This window comes from Podarcis cretensis, assembly GCF_951804945.1.
Source record: "Podarcis cretensis genome assembly, chromosome: 2".
Classification (NCBI taxonomy): domain Eukaryota; kingdom Metazoa; phylum Chordata; class Lepidosauria; order Squamata; family Lacertidae; genus Podarcis; species Podarcis cretensis.
In genome coordinates, this window is record NC_137171.1 from 75,885,541 (window position 1) to 75,905,826 (window position 20,286).

At 46.5% G+C, this 20,286-nt stretch overlaps 1 protein-coding gene across 1 annotated transcript; it reads left to right on the forward strand.

Moving 5' to 3' along the window:
- Positions 1 to 7,494: 7,494 nt before the first annotated feature.
- DUSP7 (dual specificity phosphatase 7) lies at positions 7,495 to 19,302 on the forward strand. Its single transcript, XM_079967726.1, has 3 exons — positions 7,495 to 8,410; positions 12,428 to 12,856; positions 16,769 to 19,302. The coding sequence occupies exons 1-3, from the start codon at positions 7,996 to 7,998 to the stop codon at positions 17,074 to 17,076; spliced, it is 1,152 nt and encodes a 383-aa protein (XP_079823852.1). The 5' UTR covers positions 7,495 to 7,995; the 3' UTR covers positions 17,077 to 19,302.
- Positions 19,303 to 20,286: the final 984 nt, after the last annotated feature.

The following is a 20,286-nucleotide window of genomic DNA, read 5'->3' on the forward strand; positions in this document are numbered from 1 at the left end:
GGCTGTGGCAATGGGAGAAGCAAGGCCTTATTGGTGTGTTAATGCTGTGAGCCCCTCCATCGTAGCCTCAGGTTGCATATATGTGTAACTAAACCATGTATCATAAAGACACCACAGCCTCTACTGCCTCTCCTCCTGAGGAAACTGAATCTGGGTAAGAGCCTGGAACCACTAGGATCTTACACCGCTCAGAGATTGGGGTGGCATGCAACAGTGTAAATAGTATGGAATCAGGTGGCACATGGAATGTGGGGTCCTGTTCCCACAGAGGCAGTTGAGGGGTGGGGTCTTTCCAGCAGTTGAAGCAGGTCTGGCTTCAGCAGTGAGTGGCTTCACCATTCAGCTGCCTCATTCAGCCAGCTTTGGTCCCTTTAGGCTGCTGCTTTGTCATCCTTGCTGCACCCAACCCGGCATTATTGGCCACCTGGACTGAAGACTAAAAAAAGACAAGGGGGTATCCAGGAAAGTTTTACTCAGCGTAGACCTGTTGAAATGTCAAATCAAAATGACTGCCTTAGGTCCCTTCTTTCTAATAGGTTGGACTACCAGGCCTAGTCTTGAGCAGGAGCGTGGAACCTGTGGAATGGAGGGGTGCTGTTGACCTCCAACTCCCACCAGCTCCCAGGTGGTATGGCGAAAGGTCATGGGTTGTAGGAATGGCAGTCCAACAAAATATGGAGGGCCACAGGCTCCCTGTCTCTGGTCCTGAGCACACAGCTAGCTAGAGGACTTCAATGCAGCAGAATGCTTCTGCAGTCGAATATGGTGTAGGCACAAGCACCCAGTTCTACACTTGTCTTGAGCATAGGGGAAGAGCCACAGTAATAGCCTCCTGGCAGGGCTGTTGCCGGTCTTTCCTGCAAAGGGTGGAGGAGCAGTGAGGTCCAGGTTGCACAGGTGCACCAGCAGTGGCACCAGATTAGCTGCGCCGGTGCAACCTCAACATCACTGCCAATTCCTGGTAAGTCATAGTGACGTCCCTTACTAGGAAACTATTGCTACAGCTTCACCCTACCAGGCAAGCTGCTCCTGTATGCAGGTCAGAAATGTTGTTGTTGTCAAGGAGAAAATGAGAAAATGCTACGCGAGTGCCCACCTGGTGAAACCCCAGACTCTTTGCCCCAATCTGTGCTCACGTGGCTGCCACAAAATCACCACTCCTAGAGTTCTGCAGACCTAAACCCCACCCTAAATCCATGGCTGAGGTTCATCACCATCATTTTCAAAATAAGTTTATTGTACTAGCCGAAGGCCATGACAATTCAGTCCAATCACAATCAGTTTAAAATATAACTCAGACACATATAAAGTGAGATACTTGAAAACAGGAATGCCTCCACATCTGCACTGAGTTTCAATTTAGTACTCTGCACAGTTTATGGCAGGCATAGGCAAACTTGGCCCTCCAGATGTTTTGGGACTACAACTCCCATTATCCCTAGCTAACAGGACCAGTGGTCAGAGATGATGAGAACTGTAGTCTCAAAACATCTGGAGGGCCAAGTTTGCCTATGCCTGCTTTATGGCTTCTTCCTGATCTTTTTGGCCGCCAGAGCAAAAAAAGGGCCACCTTATGAGTCACCAATGCATTGTTGTCACTCAACAACCACAGAAGCATCTCCGTTGGGAGGGAGCCCACCATCCTGTACAAAGAGAGGTTTCAGAAAGCACCTCCTCAGATATGCATATAGGGGACATCATCATCCTGGCCCCAAAACTGAAAGGCATGCGTTACAGGTTGCCACAGAATTGCCTTAGGAAGCAGCCACTCTGTGCTGAATATGTCCTTGGCTATGACATGATAAGGTACGGAGGAGGCTCACGAATGATGGCTCTGGTACATGGCATGAATACTCATATCATAGCACCTGGGCTGGGATGATTCATCACAGGCCGTTTCTGGTAGCATCTCCATGGCAACTCCTAAGATGTACTCTGGAGCAGGCCAAGGTGGCGTCCTTTCGTGTACCAAAGCCTCATCCCTCAGTCCCCTTGCTATTTTCACTGAAGAACTTGGCCACTCCTTCCTTAGCAGTGTGACAGGGAAGGAAAAGAGGCTTGGAGGTGTGTGTGAAGTATGATCTTCAGTCCAAGGGATCCAATTTCGCCCTCCCCCTTTCTCTTTTTCTTGTCTTTCCTCTTCCATGAAGACTCTGAGACAGAAGTGGGGAGTGATTGTGACATCAGAGGAGAATGACTGGAAAGCTGACTTCCTCAAGGTCCAATATGTCTCTGCAGAGGTATGTATGTCCATTTGCTATTTCAAACAGTCAGATTACTTTCTAAGTCCCTGGGACCTCAAGGAGAGAAGAGTTTTCCTGTGATGAGCACCTTAACTGACTGTGATTGTTTTCATGACCAGTTTTGCTACCATAAACATTCCAGGCTTTGATCCTGCCTCACTTATTCTGTCCAGCAGAGGGCAGGGCAGTGATACATGTATACAAAACTACTTTTGGAAGGTTTGTGTAGCAGAGAAACTGAGAAAAATATATTCCAAATGTTAAATCTCTCCAGGGTTTCAAATGAGGGTAAGTTCACATTTAATGACATTTCTGCCGTACTTTCCCCTCAGTTGTTCTTAAATGTTTTGTTCCTATGGAAGACCCAGCATGAGAAGTAAAGTTTCCATCAAAGGAAAGCAAGTTTAAGTGAAAATACAGAGGAAAAGTTAAATAACATCCTCTGAAAAATTATTGACTCATCACACAAGCTACGAAGTATTGATTCCTGGGTATTTTACCTGCCAGTATAGCTAGTACAGCAATGTAAAAAAAGTTCTTTTCTGGGGTTAAACACTTAGAGCAACAATAATTTCCTCTGCCCTGGAGGGAAAGAAGCCGCAGACTGAGGATGCTCTGTAAAACCTGCTTGTATTGAGAATGGATGGAGAAAAACAGTAACTAAAATTAAGACAAAGGTGTCAAAAACCTTTGGTCCAGCTTGTTCAGCACTATCAAATCCAACAGAGACCAACTCTTCAGGCCACTGGTTTCCCCCACCTGGGCTGGATTCCATCTTCCGCTGTAGCATGTGCATTGTCAAAGAAATATACCATACATGTCTCCTCCTTACAGATAATCAATGCTGATTTTGAAAAGAAAGTGTTTTTGTGGAACCCTGCCATACTTAGGATGTTGAATTCTATACCAAATTCTATGTGTGTGTTTTGATTTTGACACTTGCTTTGAATTACTAAATACACACTGCTTCTTTCATAAATGATCGCGGTGCTCCCTTCCAGCATTTTGCAGTATTTATGCATTTCCAGGGATATACAATCTCCTGCAAAGACCAGGAATGTTATCTGGGTGAAGTGGAGATGGTTTGCCTTGTGCATACTAGTCTGACAGGTTTGTGCCTGAGCTCTGCACAAGTAAGAGTGCTTCCAAGCAAACCTTTTTTTAAAAAAAAAAAAAAAGTACCGGTATGTATCCAGATGGAAGCGTCCCATGCTCTTGGACTGTAGTTTATGTACTAAGTTCCAAATCTGGAAAGCCAACACCTGCACTGGAGTGATATAATCACCACCCTGACGTGTACACTCGGGACAATGAGGGGGAAGGGGGTATATTTTATTTAGTTCAAGAATAGGAAACAGCAAATGCAAAAATGGCAAGCATCCAGCATCAGAAGCAACAACAAATGGGGACAGTACCCCCCTCCCCACATTCATATTTGCTCTCTGAATTCTTTGTTAGGGAGCAAGCCAACAAGTTTTAATCATAGCTAAAGGTAAAGGGACCCCTGGCCATTAGGTCCAGTTGTGACCGACTCTGGGGTTGCGGCGCTCATCTCGCTTCACTGGCCGATGGAGCTGGTGTACAGCTTCTGGGTCATGTGGCCAGCATGACTAAGCCACTTCTGGCGAACCAGAGCAGCACACGGAAACGCTGTTTACCTTACCTTACCTACCTATTTATCTACTTGCACTTTGAAGTGCTTTCGAACTGCTAGGTTGGCAGGAACAGGGACCGAGCAACGGGAGCTCAACCCGTTGCGGGGATTAGGAAGACTGAATTGCTATAGGTTGTATTCAATGTCGTGTGAGCAAAAGGCAAGCCTGCACAATGCATCTTTCTCTCCTTTCTCCTGTATGGGGAAATCACATAAACTTGGGAGGTTTGTGCAAAGTGGTACAATAATTTTATGCCCAGTTTGGGGCAATTACTCCCGCACCCACTCACCTAATACAGTCCCATAAGACACAGTCCACAATGTTTGGTAGTCCACCTAACCCTGTGGAGTTTTTTGTTTGTTTGTTTGTTTGTTTGTTTGGTGGGGGAGCAATGCAGGGGGTGGGGGAAGGGAGGAGCAAATACTCTGAGTGAGCTGCCTTCCACTTCTGCAATACTGGATGCAAATCTATGCCACGTTTTGCCCAATGTGGCCTAACAAGCCGCATGTTTTTGCATCTCACAGTGTCTTTAGAAATTGCAAGCAACAGCAGTAGAAGCACAAAGCCTGTCAATGCTTTTTATAGTACCAGTTGGGGGGTGGGGCAACCTTCTGATCCTCCACGGGTTGGATGATGTCAAAGAACGTCAAAATGTTTATTCAGTTCTCCCATATCTGTAGGAGTGTTGCTTGTTTATTTACAAGGTGTTCCCTCTGCCTTCAACCATTTGACACTGAAATAAATAAAGGAACAAACCTCACCTGTGTTTCCTTGCTCTGTGGCACCAGAATAGGTAGAGAAAAGGTGAGGAAGAGGCAACATGATAGAAGTGTACAAAATTATTCATGGGCTGGAGAAAGTGGAAAGAGGAACATTTTCCTTCCTTACTCGTAATACTAGAAATCACAGATATCCAATGAAGTTGAATGCTGGGAGATTAAGGACAGGCAAGTAGTTCTTCACACAGTGCATAGTTAAACTATGGAACGCTCTCCCACAGGAGGCAGTGATGACCACCAATTTAGATGTCTTTCAAAGAGATTCGTGGAGGAGAGGGCTATGGATAGCTCAGTCAGTAGAGCATGGGACTATTAATGGGTCATGGGTTTGAGCCCTGTTGGGCAAAAGATTCCTCCATCGGAGGGTTGGATTAGGTGACCCTCATGGCTCCTTAGGTAAAGGTAAAGGGACCCCTGACCATTAGGTCCAGTCGTGGCCGACTCTGGGGTTGCGGCGCTCATCTCGCTTTGCTGGCCAAGGGAGCCAAGGGAGCCAGCGTGCAGCTTCCGGGTCATGTGGCCAGCATGACTAAGCCGCTTCTAGCGAACCAGAGAAGCGCATGGAAACACCGTTTACCTTCCCGCCGGAGCGGTACCTATGTATCTGCTTGCACTTTGACGTGCTTTTGAACTGCTAGGTTGGCAGGAACAGGGACCAAGGAACAGGAGCTCACCCCATCGTGGGGATTCAAACCACCAACCTTCTGATCAGCAAGTCCTAGGCTCTGTGGTTTAACCCACAGCACCACCCGCGTCCTTACAACTCTGCAATTCTATTATGGCTACAAGGCATGATGGCTATGTTCTGCCTCCACAGTTACTGAGACAACAATGTTTCTGGATGCCAGTTGCTGGAAAAAAACAAGAGTGGGGAGTGCTCCTGTGCTCAGATCCTGCGTGCGGGGGTTTTCTATTGCACCTGACTGGCCACTGTGTGAACAGGATGCTGGAAAAGATGGGCCTTCTTTGAAGAGAAATTACTCATTTTGCTTTAGAGTGTTGATTTGCATAACAACCTATAAAAGTCAAAAGGCCTAAGGGCCATTTCACACCCCATTCAAACTCAGCCTTGCCAGCAAGTTGTTGGTGTTTTTTTTTTTACAAAACCGGCAGCTGCAGCCAACCCCAGCGTCTTGCGTGACTCATCTGCCTATTTTATGCACTTTAGTAAACACGCGTTTCTTGCATACCTAACATTTACAGGTGTGCACTAAAAACACCTTGATCACCAAAAGCTTCTGTGAGAGGAGGCCCCGAGTTGCCCATCGGGGCATGCCGAAGCCTGCACGCCTTGAATAGCATCAGCATGCAAGAAAGCAAAGGCAAAGGGCGGAGGAGCATCGCCTCGCTTTTCACAATGCCTTAGAATCAACCGCACGATAATCCCAGGAAGGCTAACCGCTGGCCTTCTTCGCAAGCCCGCTCTAGCTTCGCTGCTCCATTCACTTCCTTCGGTCCCCCTTCCCGCGCTTAGCGACTTGATACACAAGATTCTAAAAGCCCCGCCTCCCTCCCCTGATAGGCCTCTGACATTTCAGCACCGCCTACCTAAGCGGCTCATTGGCGCCCGTTAAAAGGCGAAAGTCAAGAAGGAAATTATTATTATTATTTAAATAAAGCAGTAAGGCATGAGGAGCAGGTTGTCAATCAAGTACTCAGTATGAATGTAGAATCATAATCCGGTCAATAACACTGAAAGCCGAGTCGTTCTATTCCCCCGCTTATATTTTATTTCCTTTTTATTACTATTTATTTTGTCTGAATAATGCGATCATTCTCTTTCCAGCATCCAGCTCTCTGGGGACAATTTTGGTCGTTTCCTGGGGCGAGCAGCGCCTGCCTTTCCCAGGTTTGAAGCCGTATATTATATTTAAGCCCTTGCACGCATCGTGGACTATCCCGCTCATTATAACCTGACGTTGTGTAGAGGCGCACCGAAGCTCCCGACGGAATCCTATTTGTCCCACAGAGGCAAGCATGATAATCTCTGGCGGAGTTGGCTCATGGTACTAGTCCTCAAATCACATGAAAAAGAAACCTCACAGCAGCCCCAGTCTATTGATGTGGGAAGGCTGGTTGTTGTCATAAATCACTTGAAGCTGAAGCGGTGGCGTTGAAATGTCTCTAGGACTAGGGACTGAATACTTATTTTCTTGGCCACAAGTATTATTATGGTTCTCCCTGAATGATAATAACTAGTCCATAAACACTGTTGCATTAAGGTAGGAACACTTTACGTGGTTCAGCCACGATCCCTTCTTGTTCCTCCTTTTAAAGCGAGGCAATCTTCTATGGACTTTTCTAAACAAATGTAAGGAAAAAGAAAAGCATTCCTTTCTGGTGGAATCGATTGGACCAGATGTGAGTGAGATCCTATGGGTCCGCCGTCCGCCCCCCATTCCAGAGCCCCCCCCCCTTTATTCCCGGAGGAAAATTTCACGGAGCTCAACGGGGCTTCCTATTTCAGCGTCATTGAAATAAACTTGGCACACACACACTGGAGAACGGAGCAAGAAAGAAACGTGCTTCTAAAGATGCCGAGTCAGGGAGACCGGGGGCGGGACACACGTCTTGGCCGGCTAGTTGCAAGTGGACATTTGTAGCCATCTGCCCGAGCGCAAGAGCGCCGCTTTCCCTTTAAGGCGGGCCTCTCCGCCCCGCTGGCCCCTCCCTCTGCGCCGAGTCCCGCCTCCCAGAGCATGACACGCCGATCCGATGGCGAAGCCCCTTTTTAATTGAGGCTGTCAGGTTGAGCCCGCGATGGAGCGAGCGGGACGACGCGGCGCTTCTAGCAGCAGCAGCAGCAGCAGCAGCAGCAGCAGCAGCAGCAGCAGCGCCTTAAACCGAACCAAGTGAAAGCAGCCTTTCCCGGGGAGGAGGCGGAGCAGCAGCCCCGAGAGCCTGGCCAGCGCCTTCCTCGCCTCCCCCATCCCAGAAGCACGAGCAGAGCCAGGCTCTTCTCCCCCGCTCCCTCCCGCCTTCTGCTCCTGCAAGTGGAAGGAAACGTCTCTCTGCTGCGGGCGAGGAAATCGAGGGGAACGCGGACGCCGATCCGCTTGGAGCGCTTGGATCTCCAAAGCAGCGCGGGCTCCTTGGCCGGATCTCTCTCTCTCTCCCTTTAAAACAACGATCCTGTTTTTTTGAACTAACTCTTTTGCTTCTTCGGTGATTTGGACAGTAGGCTGCAGAGGGCATTCCTCTCTCCCTCTCCCCCCCCCCCCCCGCGCCGCGCCAGTGATTTGTTTTCCACGCGCGGCCGCTCTCCTCCTCCGCTCCCCCTCCCCGCGATTTTGCCCTCCCCCCTCCCTTGCGATCCTCATGAAAAATCAGATCTGGGGCAGCACCCCGCGGGCTCCCATGGCTGCGGCGATGCCGTGGAAGAGCGCGGAGTGGCTGCAGGAGGAGCTGGAGTCGAGCGGGGGCAGCTCGCTGCTGCTGCTCGACTGCCGCCCGCACGAGCTCTTCGAGTCGTCGCACATCGAGACCGCCATCAACCTGGCCATCCCGAGCCTGATGCTCCGGCGCCTCAAGAAGGGCAACCTGCCCATCCGCTCCATCATCCCCAACAACGAGGACAAGGAGCGCTTCGCCAAGCGCTGCAAGGCGGACACCGTCCTGCTCTACGACGAGGCCACGGCCGAGTGGCAGCAGGACAGCGGCGCCCCCAGCTCCGTCCTCGGGCTCCTGCTGCAGAAGCTGCGCGACGACGGCTGCAAGGCGTTCTACCTGAAAGGTACCGGGGGCGCGGGACTGTGGACGGGGCTGGCAGGGAGACGGGCAGGGGTCGGATCGATTTGAGCAGCGCGGGGAAGCTCCCCACCCGGATAGCTCTGGTCTGCTAGCTAGCAGTACACCCCCCCCCCTTCGGAGCGACCGGCGTGGTTCCCGCCTAACAGCAATCCCACACCCCGCCCCTAATCTCTCACCACCATGCAGACTGGATCCGGATCCGGATCGCAGCTTTCCCCCCCTTCCGTAGTTCCTGAGGATTCGCCTCCCGTTGTAGTGTGTTTTGGGAATGCCGCCCTTAAGAAATCAGGGATAATAATGGAAGGAAACTTCTGGTCTGTTGTTGCACTTTTCCCACCCTTTAAAGGCCATTATAGCTTTCTCGTTTTGGCGAAGGATTGTGCTCCTGCTCTTTCGCCTTTCAAAATGGTCTCATGTGCCGAGTACGGGCAGATATTGGCCGCTGAACCCTCGGATTCCCCTTCTTGTTGCACCTCTTCCCGCCGGCCGGCCGCCCTTCCTCCCTCCCCGCGCGGTACAAATCTCTCGCGTGGGAGACACTATGCCCTCCCATCTCCCTTGTTCCAGCGACGGAAGGTCTTATTCCTGCCCGATTCTTCCATATCTGTGAATGGGGCAGAAAGGGTCTATTCACCGAGTGAATCCTCCATGCCTCTTCATTCTGAAATCCGGTTTGTGAGCATCTGTTTTGGAATAGTCCCTCCTCCCTCTTCCTGACCACCATCCCTAGTTTTCCCACCTTGTCCACCCACCTGGTGTGGATCTATGATCTTCCCTCCTTAGTTGCCCTTTAGGAGATCTCCTCTATACAGACGGAGAAAATTAAATAAGGATCTAACTTCTCACACAGTGGTAACAATCTCCCCTAAAAGACTTCTTTCACAACATGCGGTTATTTGAGGCCAGTAACCACAACTGTGGGAAGGGTGGGTGTATTGATCATATGCAGTTCTCCATCTCTTTTTGCACCCTCCTCCCCAAGTTTGATCTTGTGCATTGAGACTAGATCCAGGTGCTTTAGCAGTGCTTCCTGGTGTGTGTGTTTCTGGTGAAGGGATGTGCTTGCCTTTGGGCAATGGGTTGAATTAAATTACCTCTCTGGTGCCATTCTGTGCCATGCTTCTGTTATGCCTCTCAATCTCTGAATGAAGTGCATTTTGAATTGAGATATTAGTCCACTATAAAGTCTCCATTCAGATCTCCTAAAACAACCCCCCCCCCAAAAAAAGAGGGGCATTGCGAAGCAGTCGAAACAGTCATTCTGAGTGAGCCTACCAGGATGAAGATAATAACTTTGCTTCCCCCAAAACACACACACACACACACACACACACACACACCACAACACTGCTGTGGTCACTGGGCGGCAGGATTGAGGCAGGAACAGTAGGCAACACCAAATCAATATTGTCACTTGCAACAAGGCGGATGGATAGACTGGTAGATTGATTATGGGATTTCTGATGGTAGGAGGGCAGTATACGTGAGGTGCAGAGGAGAATGAAACTGTTATTGGGGATGCTGGATCCTCTTCTTTCCTACTATAGGTTTCAGGGCTCTTTTTAGTAGCTGAACTCATGCTGCCATGTTAACTTCTTCAGCTTCTCTTGAGGACAGAAATGCACTGGTGCTTCCCATTCCTTTCTCAAGATCCTAAATACCGTAGTTCTCATGAGGGTTCTGCATTATTTAAACTGAATTCTGTACTCCTGGCATCTCCCTCCTTTCTTAACTCCCCCCTAGTTCCTTTAAACTCGCATGCAATGGAGAAAAGGAGGAGTTAAGCTGCTGCTGCTTTCCCTTCGCTTAGCTTTTTTTCTGGGGCCTCAGTGGGAAATGTTTCCAATTAAAATTCCAAAATGGCTTCTCCATATTGTCTTTCTCCTTGAGGAGGGAAAAAAAGGGAACCTTCTCTCTCTCCCTCTCTTCCCTTCATGAATGAATATGGCAGGGGATGTGTATGCTGCTCAGTGACCTTGCCACAACTATGCCAAACCCCTGGAATTTCCAGGAGACTTTTCGTAATGACACTGTTTATCAGATCCACGTAATGACTGCTAAATGCCTCCTTAATGTACACGAAGGAGCAAATTAAATTTCTTCTTGCCTAATTGCTCTGTCGGAAAGAGGCGCCAAAAGAGAAATGATTAGAAGGAATGGTTTTACTCCTGACCTTTACTTGCACATTCAATAGATCCTTGAGTTTACTTAAACAATATTGGAGCAAGTTGCTCAACTCGGTGACGGGTTGTTTTCTGAGCTCTCCAGTTGTGCTGCTGTTCCAAGTGATAAGCGGGCAGCGGCCAAACACTCTATAATTTTGAAAAAGGAAACTTCTGTTCCTGTCTCCTCCTCACCCTCACTGGCCCCAGCATATCTTAATACCTTCCGCACATGTTGAGCAATATCTTCGAGACTAGATCTTACAATGCCTTCTATTTGAACCGGCTCTCCTTAATGAAGTTTTCATTGCTTGGAAATGAACTTTTGTTTTCAAGCCGAGTTGCTGTGAGAGTTGTCACATGCACACCCAGCCAGCCCCGCCGCCCAACAGCGCCCCCTTTGCTTTTAGCCATTTACATGACAGGCAGTTAGTTATTCAACAGGTGAAGCTTTTCTTGTCACTGCATTTTCATGCTAGGAAGTGGCAGCTGCTGATTTTCTGCTCATCTTAAATGCGCAGGAGCCCTCTGGGGGAGGGGGTGGGAGAAGAAAAATGGCAGACATCATTTCTATAATTTTATTAAATGTTAATATTGCCACCCACTTTTTTCTTTCTCAAGTCAAGCATGCATGGCATATGTTGAATATGTGCTTAGGATATTCTTCCTTAAGAAGCAGGTAGTCAGATACTAGTTTTTGTGGATTTAATTTCTTCAGACTATAGGTGAAGTGTTTTTTTCATGACTGAATGTCTCCCCTTAGCAAATAACAACAGCAGCAACAACAGCAAAGCAGCAACAACCCTACATGTAGAAAGCTAAATGTCTGGGAGAAGGTTGAAGCTTACTCTTCTCCCTGATAGTCTAGTTTTCTGATATGCAGGAATTGGTTTTTAAACTGACGAACATTTCGTCATGTAATCCTCATTACATCTCGAAAGATTACACTGAGGCACAGATTTCTCACCTCAGAGCATTTTCCTGGCATGGCAAAACGAAAAGGTGGAGCCATACAGCACATTTCAGTAATACTAGTGTAACTGATGTGTGATCAAGTGAAAACTGCAGCAGTCACCTGAAATTTCCTGCTGTCTTGGCACTTCTGTTGAGGCTGCCAACTTTTTTCCTGAGCCCCTGCTCCTGTGCTTCAACAGCACCTTGGTCTGCAGGCGTTAGCAGTTCCTAAAACATCTCCATGCTATGAAAACTTTCACTGGCTGCTTCCCGGATATTAAATTGCTGTGTAAAGTCACACATGAACAGGCTAGGATTGTGCTGTGGTGAGCTGGCAACTGTAATTACCACTGAAGAGGAGGGTGCGAAAACCGGGCCCCTGCTAAGAAGTAAGTCCCATGAAACCCAGTGGGACTTACTTCTGAGGAGGCATGTATAGGATGGCAGTGCCAGTGCTTTTTTGAGCCCTTGGTTGGAATTGTAGAGTTGGAAGGGACCCTGAGGATCATTTAGTCCAAACCCCTACAATGCAGGAATATGCAGCTGTCCCAAACGGATATCGAACCTGCAACCTTGACATTATCAGCACCACACTCTAACCAACTGAGCTATCCTTCCCCTCGCACAGGATGCAATGCTAGGAGCCATTGTCTTTCCTCCCCACGTGGCTGTACACAGAGCAGCATGCTACCAATCTGGGCCTAATTCAGACCATACGCTTGAAGCAAAGAATTTAGGTAAATGGACTTTTCAGGGTGCGTTTAGCTAAGGAGGAAACAGATGGCTAAAATATGTGGCTTTTCCTGGTAATGAATAAGTATTCAGGTATTGGTAGCTTTAGGATGCAAGTGATATTAAAGTGCGCCTTCTCTTCCCCTCTGCAGGTGGATTCAACAAATTTCAGACAGAATACTCGGAGCATTGTGAAACCAATCTTGACACTTCATCTCCTACCAACTCTCCTCCTACATCGGTCCTTGGTCTGGGAGGCCTGAGGATCAGCTCCGATTGTTCGGATGGGGAATCGGACAGGGAGCCTAGCAGTGCCACGGAATCCGATGGGAGCCCGGTCCCAAACAACCAGCCGGCCTTTCCTGTCCAGATTCTTCCCTATTTGTACCTGGGTTGTGCCAAAGATTCCACCAACTTGGATGTCTTGGGCAAATACGGCATCAAGTACATTCTGAATGTTACTCCCAACCTCCCCAACATGTTTGAGCACGACGGAGAATTCAAGTACAAACAGATTCCCATCTCGGATCACTGGAGTCAGAATCTCTCCCAATTCTTTCCCGAGGCCATTGCTTTCATTGGTAGGTGTTGGACATCCTGTTCTCGGCGGACCAGCCCCTTTAGCAATCAGTAGTTTTCCATAACTAGTCCTGGGGGTTCAGTACCTGCTCACTGTTAGGTTCCATGCAATACATGTTACACCTCCTAATTTTGGTAGCTAGTGATTGTGCCAGTGTCAGACACTGATTTTCCCTACTTCAGACTTTACTTCAAAATCAAAAAGCTTTGCTTCAGTTGGCTGTGGTGGAACAGTTTTAAAGATGGCTTGTTTTTTGTCTGGGGCTTCAGAGCTGTGCTTTAAATTATAATTTCCACCTTTGTGGGCATTATATTTGCCGCGAAACTAAGTTACATTGCAGAAATTTTAAATGTTGTTTAACAAACTACATGCTGGTGTTTTGAGGCTGAAATCTTGTAAACTCTTACCTGGGAGTTGGTTCCATTGAAGTCCCTGGGGATTCTGGCTAAGTAGACACATGTAGGGTTGCCCTGTAAATGGTCTATTTTTGTTTAAATGTTATGTTACTATATGTCCCTGATTTCCTATTCATGTTGTTTATGAGTAAATTTGAGGGTCCAATAATTCTGAAAACGGAATACCTTTCTGAAAGCTCCTTTGTTTTGGGAAGTAGATAAAGCAGGCATTTTTAAGCTTTAGACTTTGGGGAAAGACTTTTCACAAGGAAGTATCTGCTAAGCATCTGTTGTGGAAGCCCCTGTGTGCTGCAAATGTTTACAGACATGTTCTGCAGTGCGTACACAGGGAGTATTGCCTATTGCCCCCCCCCATCACCATGTGCCACCTGAGAACCAGGATCCGCTTACCCATTGGAGGCAAGCTGCGGCAATAGTCTCCTGGCAGCGTTGCCAGGCAGTGAGGGGGCAGTGAGGCTGTGGGTGGGTGGAACCTGAGCATCCCACCCCTGCCTCTCCCTTCTCACTGAGTGACAGTGCTGCTGCAGCAGCTCTGCCTCACCTGGCAAACCACTCCTTCTGACACCTTTCCCTAGGACAAAGATGGGGAATGGCTGGACTGCCGGACACTGCTTGATTCCAGCTAGCATGGCTGATGGATGGGGTTGGTGGTGGTTGGTAGTCCAAAACATCTGAAGGGCCAGAAACTCTCCATCCTTGCCTTGGGGGGCACACAGCACTTACCTGCTCCAGGAGATGGCAGGGGGAAGATCAGTAGAACCGGGCAATCTGCCTTTCAGAGAAAGCTGCCTGCCATTCCTAGTCTTCACATCATTGTGAACCCCAAAATTTAATGGGGCACATTTAGAAAACCACTGAGAAAAAGAAAGAGCTGTTTTGCTCATGTTGTGTATGTTCCTTGATTCCTAAAGATAAAGCTAAACATGTGAACAAAGATGAAAGTTCTGTGTTAGAAACGCGTTCAAATTACCTCTGGCTGCTGAAGTCATAAAATGATGGGTGTGCATGTGTGAAGTAGCTAGGCCCTGAACAGGGGTTTATGATTGCTATTTGGAGAGAAAATCCCTATGCTGATCATAACTCCTAAAGGACCTAAAACTTATTTTATTTAAAACTTTGGATCCTGCCCGTCAGCGTTTCTGCTTCCATGGCAGCTCACAGATGCTATGAGAATGGGCACATCTAAATAAATTAAATTCAGCCAATTAATATGACAAGAATGAGCAAGATAAAAACACAGTCATTTAGGGAGTGCCTTCTCTGATATGAACATGCCTGTTCACAAGTGTCATCTTCAGAAGTCCTTCTTTCAATGCACTTGGCTTCTAAGGTGAGGCAGATGACAATTGGAAAAAGGGTCTTTTCAGTTGTGGCACCCTGCCTTTGTAGTATTCTCCCCAGGGAGAAAACCTTAGTGTCTCTTCAGCACCAGAGAAATAACATTTTTATTGGTTTTTTTAAAACATTGGTCTCAAGAAGTATGTAGGACATTATTGGCTTTGCATTTTGAATTGTGCTTGGAAACACAGTGTCCAAATGGATCCTTTCTAGGATTGTTCTAGCTTTCCAGAATTGTTATTGTGATGCAGGAATAGATATATGGCTGCCAGGTAATGGCTCATATTTACCTAACAAAGTTGTGTGCCCTAAAGTTGAAAATACAACAGTCCAGGAGTTTGTTTCTGGCTAAGTCAGAATGCACACCCACTACTCAGAATACACCCACTGAAATCATTGAACTAAAGTTAGTCATGACTAAACCTGCTTGTCCACTGATTTCAGTAGGTGTACTGCAAATATGACTTAATTGGATACAAACCAGAGAGCTGTTTCGTTGAGATAGTGGACAAGTTCTGGTCTGCTTGACTGCACTGTAGGCTTGAAAACCTCAGTGCTGCTAAAGTTGCTTGCTTCTGTTCTGTGTTCTCTAAACCAGTATACTCTGGGGGAAAGTACAAGCTTAGTTGGTTTGCACTGTCCCAAAACCTCAATATGAAAAAGTCTATTTCTTCTATTGCTCTTATCAGTAGATCATTTTGCTTTTGCTTAAAGGCATGTGAGGGGAGCATGGTATTTAGACACCGGCTCAGTCAAAAAAAAACACCCTTTCTGTGAAAACCACACTCTGCTTTGGTTTTTATGACAGGAAATGCTTACCTCATTCATTCACTATAAGACTAAATAGAGGGGGAAAGAACCAGTGTTCAAATAGGACACCAGAAGACCTCTGGGAAATTTATTTTGCTTGAAAAGAGGCTGTGTTAAAGCAGTCCTTGTCACCTGGCACTGCTTCGTGACTTGTTCAATAATGCGGGCTAAGAAGTCAAACTTGTTCATTCTTTATTTCCCTGCTATCATTGGCTATCTCATCTTTCCGTCTCAGGCTAAGGTAGTTAGGCTGTAAACTTTTCCGGGCTTAACAGCCAAGCCTTAACATGTACTTTTGAAGTAAGTCTCTTTGGCATCAGTGGAATGAAGTTCTGCATAAATGTGCTTTAGGGCTGTGTGGCCTTTGTTATGGGTCAACATGCATATTCACTGTGCAGTGGTGTGTGTGTGTGCAAGTCCTTCTGAGTTCAGCAGGGTTTAACCCCAGAGAAACAAACATAGGATTGCAGCCTCAAACTGACTGCTGTAGGAAGAGTCACTGGCCAGTGTCAGTTAGGTGTAGGCATGCACCTTAAATACATGCTGCAGTCAGTCACCGATTTTTAGCTTGTGAAAGCTGTTTGTGTCTGCCACTAAACAGCATCTCACCTTCCTTTCCCTGCTGCCGTCTGCTTGAATATAATTATTAATCGATGATAACTTTGTGTGTGGAGCTCTGCTGCTATATTGCTTCCAAAAAAACGCCCCACAACTATTTAGCAAACTTCCGTTTCTCAGCAGCATCTGAAGCTGATTCTGAAAATAAAAGGGACCTCAAAAAGTTAGCCTTAGTGGTTGTATTTTGACACATGTCAGTGCTGCCAAGTTTGACTAGTTGCAGCTGGGCACCTAGCTGTTGCTTAATACCAGAATTAAATTTGAAGTGAGAATGGCCTGAACTACATCTTAAGAAGAGTCAGGGAACTTCAGAGACAGAAATACAATTCTGTCTTCCTTCCTCAAGAGACTTGCTTCCTTATCTTCTCCGTTTTTTGACACTTCCATGCTTACATCATCTTTATGTGCCAAGATTTAATGAACTAATATTTGTAAACTGTTCTGACTACACAGTGCTGATTGCCACTGTTCACGCAACTAGTCATCATGTGAGACTTGAGGAAAGCATATAGTTGTGAGGAAATACAAAGAATTGTGGGTGAAAACTACCAGTTATCCAGCAATACATGGATATTGAAATCCATGTATTATGATGATGATGATGAATAACAAATCCGTTGCAATAATTGACCTAAGCTGTTTGATGCGGGCTTCCATCTCGCCCTGGTTTAAAGAGAGGCAGCTTCTTGTGGTCCAGCATGTTCAACCTCTCCCTTTTTTGTCTCTTTCAGATGAGGCCCGTTCTAAGAAATGTGGCATTCTGGTTCACTGCCTAGCCGGCATCAGCAGGTCTGTAACGGTAACTGTTGCCTATTTAATGCAAAAGCTCAACTTGTCTCTCAATGATGCCTATGACTTTGTAAAAAGGAAAAAGTCCAACATTTCTCCAAACTTTAACTTCATGGGCCAGCTCCTGGACTTTGAAAGAACTTTGGGGCTCAACAGCCCATGTGACAACCGTTCCCCCACCGAACAACTCTACTTCACCACTCCAACCAATCACAACTTGTTTCCACTGAACACTTTGGAGTCTACATGAAGTGGATTTTCTCTGGGGGACACCCCCCAAAGCCTTGAATCGCTTCTCTTTGAGCATTTCAAATCCATTAAGCGGAAAGTCTTTCCAGCCAGCCTTGAAAGAACTGGTTTCTCCAAGCAGAGCTGTCTGAATTGCTGCTTTACTGAAAAGGCTTGTGCCATTTATTAGTATTCTGATGCTAAATCAAAATGGGTTCGGAGGAGTTACCTTATCAGAGTTACTTAATGTGGGGGATGGCCTGGCATTCTGAACACAGCTGTTACTGGCAATAGCTGCTTTCCTGGGTGTGTAGAGACTGACATGATACACACCGCACACACACATGCAAACACACACATACATGTATTACACACGCACACGTTAAGAACGACTTGTGTGTGTTTGCTCGGTGTGGAAAGCAAAGGAAACTCATGCACTTGGCAACCTTTGATCAATAAGTGTTGGCCTGAGACTGTTGTTTTAAAACCCAGTTTACTTTTTTTTTTTTAAAGAAAAGGAGGTAATCTTTACTCCTTCTTGGGTTCAAGCTCTTTTTAAATGTGTATGTACCTGACAGTTTGTACAGACAAGGTTGCAAAACCAGTATTTTATTCTGTTCTTGTTCGAGTTCATGTTTTTAGATAAAAGACGGGGAAAAAATCAAAATGTTTCTATTGACCAAATGCATTTTGCACACTTTGTAAAGCCTTGATATATTCTGGCATGTTACTGGGTACCTGGGAGTGAGCGAGAGAGAGTAAGTGAGTGAGAGAGAGAGAGAGGGCACCTGTTGCTGCTGCTTGTTAGCATCCGGTTGGTGTTTTCATGACTTGTGAGGGCCAGTTGGTGATAATACCACTCTCTGCCATGCCCACATTCACAATCTCTTCTGCACTGAATCAGCCAAGGTGACTAAGCGCCATTGTGCTTTCTTAAAAACACCACCTTTTGCCAAAAAAACAACTCGCCCCTACCCTACACCCGTTGCCCTCTGGCCGCAGTTTGATGCTACCTGAGTCTCCTCCATCTGAGCTGGTAGAGGCATGTTTCGAGGCTCTTAGCTGCTCTGTGCAGCATATTATGACTGTTAACATCACCCAGCTGGCCTGAAATCATTCCAGTTTCTGAAGCAATGAAAATACTTTCAATGATGTTGGCATTTATCCAGCGCACTTAATTCTGTGTCTCTGTGTGTGTGAATTTGTGTGTGAATTTGTGTGTGTGTGTAGGGAGGAGCACAGCTGAGAGGTGTGAGAAGAATCAGCTGATTCTGCTATTTTAAAAGACTTGAGCAGAGCAGAGACATTTTGGTGCGTAACCAGTGGACAACTCTCATATGAACCACAGGAGGGCATGGAATTATGCTGTTTAGAAAAGGGGCATGGAAACGTGGATTTTTTTTTAGCCCATTTGAGCTCTCTGGTGAACCTTTTTTCTGGGTAACTTCTTTGCTGTGCCTTCTACAACAAGAAGACTTGTTTATATTTCTCACTAATGTATTATACTGGAAGAGGGAGAAGTGGTGCTTATTTCCCCCACCCCCAGGAAGAGGGCATGACGGGCATGGGAAAACTTCATTGCCTGCAATGTAGCCCCTCCCTTCTTCTCATCTCCCTTTCCACTTTCACCCTGAAAGTAACTTTTTAAAAGCCACGGAGTTCCCCCCCTCAAAATATTCAGTTTTTATACTCCCCACCCCCCAATAAATAAAGCTCTATGTGGAAGAATGTTTTAATGCTGTTGCATCACAGAATTGGTATGTGTGCATGTGTGCGTGTATTTTATTTTTTAAAGAAACATTACCAGAATATTGGAATGATTTTTGTCTTTTTTGTTGTTGGTGGTTTTGTTCGTTTTTGTTCCTTTTTTATGTTAGCAATGTTGGGGTTGCTGGGTCATCGGGGCAGGAAGCGTGGAGTGCTTTGTGTGTGGATGAGCAAGCAAATGCGGAATCTCCTAACTGAATCTTACCTCAAGGAGGAATTTTTATTTTTTCAGGGATTTAGACAGTGCATCTGTATCTTGTTAAGCTGATTTGTATAAAGGCTTCCTGTGCCAATGGTGGTCTTTTTAAAAATAAAGAAAGATAAAAGAAAGATGCATCCTCTTTGTATAAATGAGAATTTGTTAGCGAGGGACAGTTTTGCTTTCTGTGTTTATGAAGGAAAAATGTGTGACCCTATATATCCTGAACCCAATATTGGGACTTTGTTTATATTGCAAATAAATATTATTTTTTCTTTAAAACCATGTCTCTGTGTCACAAATGCCACTCTGGCTTTCTGCCTCTTTATTCCTTTTGCCTTTAACACACTGCTTCAACCGTGACTGGTGTTTGCTGGTTGGTGTTTGCATGGCATTTGGTTACACGCGCCGTTTATAATTTTGACAGTCCTGTGGTGAAAGTCTGGGGGGAAAGGGGCTGGATTAAACCAAAAAAAGCATAAAGAACCATTCTGAAAGACTTGACCTCATCTCACTGGCTGGCAGGAGTCGTGTGTCGCAGGTTTCTGTTTATTGGGATCCTGTCAGCTACTTCAATGGCGGATATGGAAGGCCTACATCTGTAAATCAGCCAGCGCCTAGATTTTAAGATGTTTGATACCTAAAATTTACACATGAGTTAATAGGACCTTTTTGGGCAGCTGGCACCTTGGTTAATCCTGCTTTTCTGGTGCCTGATCCTTACAGACATGCTGAGTTCCTGACAGGAATCAGCTTTCTTGAAAGTAATGGTTGCTCTTGAACTATGACAGGGCCATGTCTCCCTTTGCTTCATGTGGCAGGGTGAGTTTTATTTTGAATGTCACCTGGGAATCAGACTGGGATGAAGGGCGGCTTAAGTCCTTGCCAAGGCTTTACCTGTCCGCCTTATGTGCTGATTCCTGTCAGAAATGCTCTGAACACCCCGTGGGTTCACCTTACACTGTAATTTAACTGTTGGATTTGACAAAATGACAGCCACTTTGCTCCCTACTTCGTTCCCTGCCAGTGGAGGTTTGGTGCTTACTTTGGAGGGAAAAGGCGGCTATTTCCACTGCATTTTTAGGCTGGGAAAAGGTCTATGCCTGTTAATTTTTTCTGCTTTCTATCCCAGCTCCTGCCAACCTAGCAGTTCGAAAGCATGCCAGTGCAAGTAGACAAATAGGTCCCACTGTGGCGGGAAGGTAAACGGCGTTTCCGTGTGCTCTGGCACTCAACACGGTCCTCTGGGCGCCAGTAGCGGTTTCG